The 12,488-nt window shown below is 38.0% G+C and overlaps 1 protein-coding gene across 1 annotated transcript in view; it reads left to right on the top strand.

Annotated features, from left to right (window-relative positions):
* Positions 1–12,488, top strand: part of LOC126109450 (ras-related protein Rab-8A-like) — a 197,128-nt gene that overhangs the window by 167,760 nt on the left and 16,880 nt on the right. Inside the window, exon 5 of the mRNA XM_049914480.1 lies at positions 6,603–6,716. Within this exon, the coding sequence (XP_049770437.1) occupies positions 6,603–6,716 (114 nt within the window). The remainder of the gene's footprint in view (positions 1–6,602; positions 6,717–12,488) is intronic.

Here is a 12,488-nt window from a genome sequence, read left to right on the forward strand (position 1 = left end):
ATTTGACCAAGCCCCATACATTTTATGTCACTGAAGCTCTCCTAGAAGCTTCTTCCATATTGACAGAAATAAAGTATATAGCTCTACTGAAAAAGAAGAAGCAAAGTCAGTGTTGTAATTTGCTGACATTAAATAATAAAAATTGCTTGCAGACATCAGCAAATACTTTTTATTTATTTATTACTTGTCATTAGCCAACATTTATTGAAATAGACAGTTTTGACATTACATTTGATAGTGAATCTAAAATTGGGAAACTATGTACATTCAGATTACATTACATGAGGATAAAGAGTTATTCTCTACATTATAATTCCATAACATCATAGTTACTCTCTACTACATTCCACTTCCTTGACATCATAGTTACTCTCACTCTCTACTACATTCTAATTCCTTTACATCATAGATACACTTATCAGCTAACAATTTGTGCAGCTGCTTCTTGAAGGCATCTCCTTGTAGGTCTTTCAGTGATTGTGGTAACTTGTTATATAATTTTAATCCTGTTTGCTGAAAGCTACTTTGGACCTTAGATAGCCTAGTAAAGTCTACATTAAGATTGTTTTTATATCTGGTATCATGTGAATGAACATCTGTTCTGGACGTTAAGGTATGTATTTGTTTTTTTATGGAAAGAAGACACGCTTTTATATACAGAGAAGGTAATGTTAAGATCCTTAAAGTGCTTTCGACATGATTCTTGGCTTTTAATACCTGTAATTGCTCTAATTGCTTTCTTCTGCCACATGAACACTGTCTGAGCACCAGTTGAGTTGCCCCATAATTTTATTCCGTACTGTAAGTGAGATTCAAAGAATGCATAATAAGAAGATAAAAGTTGTTTTCTGCTAACTAATGTTTTAGTTTCCTTAACAAAAAGACTACTCTAGAAAGTCTGGTACATAACAGTTCCGTGTGGGTGTTCCATGTTAATTTCGGGTCCAGGTGGATTCCTAGAAGTCTTACAGAGTCAGACTCATTTAATTTTTCCTGTAGATTGTGCAAGAAGAAATACATAGTTTCCGTCTTGCTACTGTTGAGTATCAGCTTGTTACTGTGGAGCCATATGGCAGACTTTTCAAGCATTGCTTTTGTTTGTTTCTTCACTTCCTCCAATTTGTTATCTGAGGTAATCAGGGTTGTGTCGTCAGCATATATTATTGACTTGTGAAGCATGAAAGTAGGCAAGTCATTCATGTATACCAGAAAGAGAAAAGGTCCAAGCACTGAGCCGTCTGGCACGCCTCTTACAACTGGTAGGGCATTTGATTGCTGGCTATTTACTATAACTACCTGAGTTCTGTTTGTCAGGTATGATCTGATTAATGCCAGTTCGTTATTTTTTACACCATAGCACTCTAGTTTATTTATTAGTATTTCATGGGATAAGTATCAAATGCTTTACTCAGATCTAGTAGTACAGTACAAGTGATAGAATTGTTCTCGAAGCCATCAAGTATGTCTGTCACAAGAGTTTCTACTGCATTTATTGTAGACAATCCTGGCCTAAAACCAAAGAGCGAGGAGGAAAAAAGATTTTGTTCAGCAAAGTAGTTGCAAAGTTGTGTTTTAATGCAGCATTCTGTTATCTTGGATAATATAGGTATGAGGGATATTGGACGGTAACTTTCAGGTTTGTTTTTTTCTCCTTTTTTATAGATTGGGATAACAATAGTAGCCTTCAGGACCTCAGGAAATTTTCCAGCTGTAAAAGTACTATTGATCAGAAAGGTAAGAGGGGCAACAATAATGTCAATTATTTGTTTCAAGATGGTGTTGGAGATGCCATAGAGATCTTCACTGTATGAGCCATGTAGGTTTGTGATGACTTTGTATACAGTTTGGCAGGACACCTGTTTCCATTTAAAGGATAAGTTATTTAGGTCAGGAATGTTGTGGGTAAAACTTTCAGAAGTTGCATCATCTGGCACAGAGGTAGCAGTAGCTTCCAACTTAGTACTGTTAACAAAAAATTCATTTAATTTTCCTGGCACTATTGGAATTTCTTGTCTGTTTTTATGCTTCCCTGCTATTTTGTTTATTACCTGCCAGGCTGCTTTGCATTTGTTGCTGGAGTTTTCAATGAAAGCATCATTGGCTCTCTGCTTTGCCATCTGTATTTCAGTTCTATAATTCTTCCTGGCTTCTTTATACCTCTGCTTCGATTCTAGGTTACCAGTTTTAGCCATTTTATGTAGGGCAATAAGTGTGTTTCTCAGGTCATGCAGTTCAGGAGTGAACCAGTTGTGCTTCTTTTTTCTATTTGGTGCACCATCTGTTTTCATCTTTTTTATTATTTGTGGGCAACAGTTTTGAACTAAGCTTGTTAGTATGTTCATGAATAAGTTAAAAGCATTACCATTGTTATTACAATTATATACTCTGTCCCACTCAACTTCTGATAATTTTTGCCTTAACTTTGTAATGTTGTCAGGATATAATAGTCTGATCCTCTAAATGTGTTCAGGTTGCTGAGTAGGATAGTTTTAACTGTTGACCATTAGCCATAGGCTGTCATGATCAGATAAAACTGGATTTATCACTCCGTACTGACACTCGTCTTTTGTCAAATTGGTGATTATGTTGTCTAGGCAGGCATCTAATCTGGTTGGCTTGTTATTCATACAGTACAAGTTGTTAGACCTTAGCATGTTTTGAAAGTGTGTGACAGTTGGTGTTTTTAGTCGAATGTCTATATTAATGTCACCAATGTATGCTATCTTGTGGTGTCTGTATTTTACCAGCAGGTACTTATTTAAAGTCTCCATTTGGTCAATAAACTGATGAATATCAGAGCTAGGAGTGCGATAAATAGAGATGATCACTAATTTAAGTTTGGGAAGCAATAATGCAGCAATTTCAAAAAGTTGCTCTTTGCAAAAATGGTCGACTTTTTGTGCTACATATTCAATGTTAGAGTTTCTCTTTATAAAAATAGCGACTCCTCCATGACTACTTTTGGTTCTACAATATGAGCTTACTAATTCAAATCCTTCTGGGGTATACAGGGCAATTTCAGCTGGTGTGAGCCAGTGTTCATTTACACAGAAAACATGACATGGGTTTGAACTTAGGAACATATCAATTTCATCTATTTTGTTTTTGATTGATTGTACATTTAGGTGCATAATTTAAGTTCTGTTTTTGAGAAGGATAGGCAAAGAATTAGACGCATCTATATTTACAGTTTTTGTGGCACTGGCTGGGGGATGATAGTCCATAAAAAATCTTCACTGCAGCTACTCACACTCTTACTGCTGGTAGATAAGCAAATGGCAGCTCTATCGTTCCTCGTGGCTGTAGATGTGGCTGTATCAACAGTTCTAGCTGGTGCACTGCTGTTGTCCTCTGTTGAAGGGGCTGCTGTTGTTGGTCTCACACATGGTTCATACCACCCTAGTTCTCTGACTGTCTTTTGGGACTTACTTTTATTAAGTTCACTTATCAGTTTTCCTAATGTGCACTTTCCTTTACGATTCAAGTGAAGTCCATGTCTGGTGAAGCATGTTCTGTCAAGTGAGCTGACATCCATTAGTTCCACATTACTGAACCTCTTACACGTGCTCTTAAGTTTATTATTTATTCTACGAATTTCTTTGTTTATGGGCGAGTATTCAGGCAGGTCGTATCTATGGCTGAAGTTCACGAGTATGATATTTGTGTTTGTTAGGAGTAATAGAAGTCTCACAAGCTGTTTAAACATGTACATAGCTCTGTTTTTGTATATGTCATTAGCTCCAGCACAGATAATTACACTGTCTTGTCCAGTATATTTATTTTTCACGATGTTTTTCGTCGCTTCCTTGAAATCGGCGCCTGGCTTGATCATACCTGTTACTCCCAATGACTTACTGATGCTTTTAAGTTCTTGAGAGAGTCCCTTGGCGTGGCTGTCCCCATATACATCGATTTTTGATTCGCACTTTTTCACAGTACGTACTTCATTTTTGTTTACACTTTTTAAGGGTCTTTTTGGGTCATTTTTCGTAGATAGATTTATACTAACGGTATTGTTTGTACTTATTATCGGTCTTTTTGGTTGATTTTTCGTCACGAGAACTGTAGTAACGGTACCGTGAGTTTGTTGTGTGTTCACATCTAGGGGTGGGAAAGCATTTTTGTCATTGTTCATTGCACTGCGTTTTTCCTGACACTCGAGAGCACCGAATTTGTTTGTAACACTTAATATGTTCGCACTTTTAATTTTGTTTCGCACAACATTCCATGGAACACTGTTTTTAGGTCGACGCCATGTGTCTTTGTTTACATCCGAAATGCTCACAAGGCTGCTGGTTTTCGGACACATTTGCGTCTCTAGATTTTTCACTCAGCGCGCTATATTTCGTTTTTAAAGTGTCTAGTTCACTTTGGAGTCCTTTTATTAACGCGTCTTTGTCTCGTAAAACTTTATTAATATCTTGTTGGCACGTTTCCGTAATGCACTCCTGACATGTCCACACGAAATCATTTGTTACAAATTTTACAGATATCTTTGAGCACTTCTCATGGAACCAAAAGTTACACATTGAGCACCGAATGCGTTTCACTACTCTTTTTATGCACAGTTTACACTTGTTACCAGTTTTAAGTTCATTTTTCTCACGATCGTTCTCACTTACAACTTCAACCTGCGCCATCTTGACTCTTTACACCATATTGTCCACTGTAACTTGGTAAAAACTGCTCCTCAATATATTTATTCATTCTGGATATATTTGGGGTGGCCTGTCTTAGCTGTCTCACCCTGTAAAGGCAGGAGACAGTGTTCTGTGCCTAGTAAGAAGTATCAGATAAAAACAATAGCTGAGTCACTGTTTATTTATCTCCATGCTGCAATTCAGTGATTTAAACCTTCATCACCAGATGGATTTATACTTGTTAGTATGATATTTGCGTGTGTTGTGTTATGATTTTTGGAGGAAGTTGTGGCATTGTTTAGTGAAGAAACAAAACAATATTTCAGAATAAGATTTTTGTTATTTTTTCTTTTTGACAAAAACTAAATGTGTATCTAATGGCAAAAATAAAATAAGTAAAATAGATTATCTGTAGTGGTCACAGGTTTCTTTCACTGTTGTAACATATCACACATACACTGTCATATTTTGTGAACAAAGATGGCATCTGGAAACTATTAGGAGCAGGGATCACATAGCAAATGAGAAACATTATCACAAAGTACAAAGAATATACATCATAACAGCATTATTACAAATAAATTTTAAATTATTTTGGAGATCTTTATTTTGAGGTGTTGAAATAAATATTTCAGGTGGTATAGAAATTTAACAAATTTAAGAGTAAACTCTACAAACCAACAGATGGCCTGGCAATGGGCTCAGATCTTTCCAGATTATTACCTATAAAATTATTTACAAATAATTTAGAAGACAAAATCCTGAATCCCAATCACCACCTCCTCAAAAATATCATCTACTACTACAGAAATATAGATGATACCATCATTTTAATCAGTGGCAAAAAAGATGACATCAGTGACTTGGACTAGTGCCGGCCACGGTGGTCTTGCGGTTATTGGCGCTCAGTCCGGAACCGCGAGCCTGCTACGGTCGCAGGTTCGAATCCTGCCTTGGGCATGGATGTGTGTGCTGTCCTTAGGTTAGTTAGGTTTAAGTAGTTCTAAGTTCTAGGGGACTGATGACCACAGATGTTAAGTCCCATAGTGGTCAGAGCCATTTGAACCATTTTTGAACTTGGACTAGTTATTCAACAACTCCCATGAAAACATAAAATTCACATTTGAACACCATATCAGTTTAAATTTTTTAGACTTGACCATTAGAATAAAGAATAATAGACAACTGTGAAAGGTACCTGTGATCACTGGAGATTCTGTTTTACTTATTTTATTTTTACCGTTAGATCTACATTTAGTTTTTGTCACAAAAAAAAGCCAAAAGCATGTTCCAAAGTAATGTTTTGCTTCTCCACTTGACCGTGCCAAAGTTCCGCCTAAAATTATAATAACATAATACCCACATATGTCATTCTAACAAATGTATATCCACCTGATGATGGAGGTCTAAACTTTTGAAATGCATCATGGAGATAAATAAACAATGACTGGTAACAGTAAACTTGTTGTTTCATTTGTTGTCAATAACACTCATGGTAAAGCCTAACCTAAAATGTTCACATTTAAAATAGCCGAGTGTGTATGAAGAAGACCAGTGACTTTTTTCAAAGTGTCTGGTTTTCATGCATTAAAAAATTAATCTAGAAGTAGTTCCCATAACCACCATGTGACAGATTTATCACTAGTCCTAAGTGACTGATATAGTTTACAGCAGCAGTCAGCTGTGACTCATTCTGGTAGTTAAAGTATAACTTGATTCATTTCACAGCCCTTGAAGTTTCATTCATGCTGGGATTTATGGAACATGATGAGTGAACAAATGATTAAACACAACTTGCTTAGTTACACCAACTTTTGCCCCTGTTTGATTGAATGAAGGGAGATCTGCTTACGAAAGCTAGTGGTAGTATTACAGTGTGGTCATAGTGTAATAACTCTTTTGTTGTTGTTGTTTTTGAGACCTAAACACATGGGTACTTAGTCCTCTGATTTTTTTTTTCAGATTGCTGAAAACTTTGACATGCCATTTTTTGAAGTTTCATGCAAACAGAACATAAACATCGAAGAAGCATTCCTGACGTTAGCCAGGAGAATACGAGAGCAGCGGGAGCGCAGGGTATGTATCTGTGCATATCACTTCTCAAAGCTCTATCTCTTGTCACACTTTACTGCAGAGCCTATAACTGTATCCTACACCAGACCTCAGCCCAGTCCCACTGTTCACACCTTTCTCAGGCAGTTCTCATTTGGGTGTGACCCACAACCTGCCTCTCATAGCACTATTTTCACCATCACATCTTTCTCTACCTACCAAACTTCACAAAAGTTCACCTTCATACCTTGCTGAGCACTACTGGCAGAAAGGAAATGCTGGAGAAAGGGAATGCCCACAGCCTAGGTGTAAGAGCACTGCCTCCAAAAGGCAAGTTTCTGGGTTCAAATCCAGGGGTGCCACATGGTTTTAATCTTCTAGGAAATATCAAAATGTATGCACTCTGCTCCAGTGTGAAATATTCATTCTGAAATTATGTAACTATTTTGCTTAAGTGCTTAATATCCAATGATCATTCTTCAAACCAGGTATTGATCATTGTTTTGAGGTAAGTTGCTTCGAAAGCCACATACACATCTAAAATTCTAAGTTATTTCTTAGCTGATTATTTTGTTGGTGTTCTTGTTGTCTCCTGTAGGGCACGATGGTGACTGTGGATCCTATTCTTATATGAAGATTAACTATTGAAAGGAGTGCGATATTCGGGTGGCTTCCAATGATTATTGAATGAAATAAAGTTTCTGAATTTTGAAATAATTATTCTAAATGTGGCAGGGGTAAAATACAGGGAGTGAAAGGCTATTTATAACTTGTACAGAAACCAGGTGGCAGTTATAAGAGTCGAGGCGTATGAAAGGGAAGTAGTGGTTGGGAAGGGAGTGAGACGGGTTTGTAGCCTATCCCTGATGTTATTCGATCTGTATATTGAGCAAGCAGTAAAGGAAATAAAAGAAAAATTTGGAGTAGGTATTCAAATCCATGGAGAAGAAATAAAAACTTTGAGGTTCGCCGATGACATTGTAATTCTGTCAGAGACAGCAAAGGACTTGGAAGAGCAGTTGAACAGAATGGACAGTGTCTTGAAAGGAGGATATAAGATGAACATCAACAAAAGCAAAACGAGGATAATGGAATGTAGTCAAATTAAGTCGGGTGATGCTGAGGGAATTAATTAGGAAATGAGACACTTAAAGTAGTAAAGGAGTTTTGCTATTTGGGGAGCAAAATAACTGATGATGGTTGAAGTAGAGAGGATATAAAATGTAGAGTGGCAACGGCAAGCAGAAGAGAAATTTGTTAACATCAAGTATAGATTTAAGTGTCAGGAAGTCATTTCTGAAAGTATTTGTATGAAGTGTAGCCCTGTATGGAAGTGAAACATGGACGATAAGTAGTTTGGACAAGAAGAGAATGGAAGCTTTCAAAATGTGGTGCTACAGAAGAATGCTGAAGATTAGATGGGTAGATCACATAACTAATGAGGAGGTATTGAATAGAATTGGGAAGAAAAGGAGCTTGTGGCAAAACTTGACAAGAAGAAGGGATCAGTTGATAGGACATGTTCTGAGTCATCAGGGAATTAAAAATTTAGCATTGGAGGGCAGCATGGAGGGTAAAAATCATAGAGGGAGACCAAGAGATGAATACACTAAGCAGATTCAGACGGATGTAGGTTGAGGTAAATACTGGGAGATGATGACGCTTGCACAGGATAGAGTAGCATGGAGAGCTGCATCAAAGCAGTCTCTGGACTGAAGACCACAACAACATATTCAGCAATATTTCACACTCCGAACTAGTAACACAAAATACATCTGTCTTGAGCAGTTCTAGAAAAGCACACCAGCCCCATTTACAAGCACTGTCCCACCAAGAATGTATACAATGAACATGAACAGACATACAACACATAAACCAAATGCTTTATGTCTTTTAGAATAATAATCACTGGACATCTTTAAAAAATTAATAAAATGAATAACAGAATTTTAGGCAAAATGCTTCAAAATTAATTCAAATATGTAGAATATGAATACTTAAGTATGATATAACTAGTTTTTATGCATATGCTTTTCTATGAAGTCATTTTTTACAACTTAAGATATCAATACCTTCTGGACTGTTATTGTATCGTTGACTTGATTGCATTATGCTAGCCATGAAGTTTCCCTTTTCTGCTACATTATTCTTGTGTTAAAGGGCTTTTCTTCATATCATGGCAGGAAATTTGAAAATTCTTTATCCACCTTCCCCGTTCCACCATCTGGCTCACTCTCAATCCACAACTTGTAAGATTTGAAGATCAACGCTCTTGGACAAAAAACTCAAGAACACCACCTTCAAAAATTTGAAGATCTGCAAGTACAAACCATTTCCAGTTTATTTTTGTATTCACCAGTAGGTGAGTGCATAGTGTAGAGATTGAGCAAATGTAAAGTTGGAGGTTCGAGTCCCACTGCATCAGCAGCATTTTGTTACTTTCATTAAAATTCAATGTTTATTATGAAATGAAAGTGTTGCTTGACAAATATTGAACATTGATTTTATTAATTAAAGTAACATCTTTTAATTTAAATAAAAGTGAAGAAAAATTAAAAGTTGCCAACTCGTGTATGCTACACACTCACTTCCCAAAAAATGTGAAAAGCAGCTGAATTTTTTTTATTTACAGCATTCTGAAATCATCTTATCTGCAAATGAAATTTTTTTTTAGTTTTTTTGAGAATTGTTTGGTACCAGTACTGATTTAGTGAACTGATGTCCGGGCATTGACCTTCAAATGCCATATGCTTGTGAGATGCCCATCCCCCAACCAAATCCCCATGTCCTCTGTGAGGAATGGACACACTGTTCCAAAAGTTAGGAGTGTTTTTTTTTTCTTTCTTCTTTGTCTTCCTGTTTTAACTGTTTCTATCAACAGTACCGGCAGTTGTGCCACTTAAGGCAAGCACTGGCTGTCCTTACCTGTCTCTTTACAATTTTAAAAGTTTTCTCTGGTTTCTGATTTGAATTTTCCATTTTGTATAGGTAATTATATTCTCTGTAACTTGATAAATCAACATTCTATGCCTGTGCACCTCAAGTAAACATAGTGTTTATTGGGCACAAGTGAACATTAAAAATATTAAGAAAAGTAGATAATTCTACATTTTGCAGAAGTGTCTTTAAGGATCCTGGATTTCTTACAGTTGCTTTCCAATACATTTAGTCCGTAATGGTTTTTGTTACTGATAATAAAAAATCAGTCTCTGCAAAACTGTGATATACACAGACACAATACAAGACTTGAGAGTAATTTTGATGTAGACTTTGCCTCCTTGTCCAGGGTTTGGAATGGAGTCCTCCATTCTGGTGGCAAGATGTTCAAAAAGCTCCTGTCTAACATAAAGCAAGAAATTGAAGGACCCTAGCAGTTCAAAAGAAAATTGTAAACATACCTTATTAATGTTTACAAATTATCTGATTAGATTAGGGATTGAAAAATTCTGTTAGACATGTAGAAAGCAGCAATGTTCATTGTGAATCTGCACGACAGGTAATAATGTGATATAAATAGGACTCACTATTTACTGATGTAAAAACATTTTCTCAGGAAAGTATCTTTGCAATCATTCACGAACAAAGGCAGTCTGCACAGGCAGAAGTACACAAGGAAATTGCAGCATTGTTGGTTTTACACTTGAAGAAACTGTGTACCAGTAAATTATGTCATATATATATAGACACACACACACACACACGCACACACACACACACACACAAACACACACACACACACACACACACACACACTCCTGTGCCTTATCTTTCTCACCCCCCCCCCACCCACCCTCCATCCCACCCCATCTCCCACCTCCGAAATGTCGCTGTCCAGCCACAGGCCACAGAGGAGAATTCCCCTTGTGACTCACAACAACCCAAGACTGGAGCAACGAATCAAATTTACCGCTAGTGTTTTCACTACCTCTTGTCATGCCCTGAAATGAAGAACGTCCTACCCACTCTCCTTCCCACCTCTCCCACAGTGGTATTCCACTGCCCACTGAACCTACACAATATCCTCATGCGTCCCTACACTACCTCTGCTCCCAACCCCTTGCCTCAAGGATCATATCCCCATAACAGACCTAGATGAAAGACCTGTCCCATACATCCTCCCACCACCATCTATGCCAGTCCAGTCACGAGCATCACCAATCCCATAAAAGGCAGGGCTGCCTGTGAAACCAGTCACATTATTTACAAACTAAGCTGCAACCATCGTGCTGCGTTCTACATAGGCATATGAATTGGCAAGCTGTCTGTCTGCTCAAATAGCCACTGCCAAACTGTGGCCGAAAAACAGCTGGACCACCCAGTTGCTGAGCACGCTGCCCAACATAAAATTCCTGATTTCAGTGACTCCATCATAGCCTGTGCCATCTGGATCCTCTCTATCAACACCATCTTTTCTGAATTGTGGTAGTGGTAACTCTTCCTGCAATATATTCTTCGTTCCCATGGCACTCCTCGTCTCAACCTTCGTTAGTTACTGTCCTTCATCCATCTATCACTTTCCTGTTCCTGTTCCAACACTCCACAGCCTTCTGTTCCACCAATACACCCACAGTCTGTTTACTTATATCATTTTCTACTCCCCCACACCCTCCATCTAACCTCCCGACTCCATCTAGCTGTACTACCCTCTCTACGTCTCATCCCTGTCTACTCCCACAAGCAGCACTTTACCATCCTCCTACCCGTATCCTGCTCTCCCTCTCCTTCCCCCTCCCACCCCAGCCTCCTCCTCACTCCCACCATCCAGACTGCATCTCCCATCATGCATAGTTGCTCGCAGTGTGGTCTTGGAAGCTAAGGACACTGGTCATGTGTGTGAGAGTTGCATTTGTGTGAATGTGTGTGTTTTATCTAGATCAGATGAAGACTTTTTGACCAAAAGCTTGCTTGTTTAACAGTGTTTTTGTTGTGCTTGTCTGCGACTCTGAATTTCCGCTATATGGTGAATAGCAACCTACTCTTTCGATAATATCGTCTTATGTACGAGGGTGGTTTGAAAAGTTATCGGAACAGAATAGAAAAAAAGTACTTACGGCACTGAAACTTTTTTATTTTGCAATGTAGTCTATATGTAGATTAATGCACTTGGTCCAGTGATGTTCCAGTGCCTTGACCCCATCTCAAAAATGAGTTTCCTCCAGGCCTGCAAAATAGTTGTCAACTCCAGCTATCAGTTCTTCACTTGAAGTGAATCTTCGTCCATCTAGAAAAATTTTCAATTTTGGGAAAAGATGGAAGACTGACGGAGCCATATCAGGTGAATAAGGTGGGTGTGGCAACAATTCATACCTTAGTTCATGTAATTTTGCCACGGTGACGGCATGTATGTGTGGTGCGCATTGTCTTGATGGAAGATGACTTTCATCCTTGTTAAATCTTGCCTTTCTTTTGTGTATCTTTTGTTGCAATTTGTCCAGGAGGCTAGCATAGCATTCTCTAGTAATTGTTTGCCCAATGGGGCGATTATCTACAAACAGAATCACCTTTGCATCCCAGAACACTGATGCCGTGACCTTTCCCGCTGGAGGAATTGTCTTCACTTTCTTTGGTGGCAGAGATAAGCATGTTTCCACTGCTTTGACTGTTGTTTTATCTCTGGGGTGTAATAGTGCATGCAAGTTTCATCTGCGGTCAAAACCGGAAAAAATTTTGTTCCTTTCTCCTAAAACGGACCAAACATTGTTCCAATATGTCCATTCTCGTGCGTTTTTGATCCGGCGTTAAGATCCACGACACCCGTCTTGCAGATATTTTTTTCATTTCTAATTCTTCAGTTAA

The sequence above is a fragment of the Schistocerca cancellata genome, chromosome 12, assembly GCF_023864275.1.
Source record: "Schistocerca cancellata isolate TAMUIC-IGC-003103 chromosome 12, iqSchCanc2.1, whole genome shotgun sequence".
Classification (NCBI taxonomy): domain Eukaryota; kingdom Metazoa; phylum Arthropoda; class Insecta; order Orthoptera; family Acrididae; genus Schistocerca; species Schistocerca cancellata.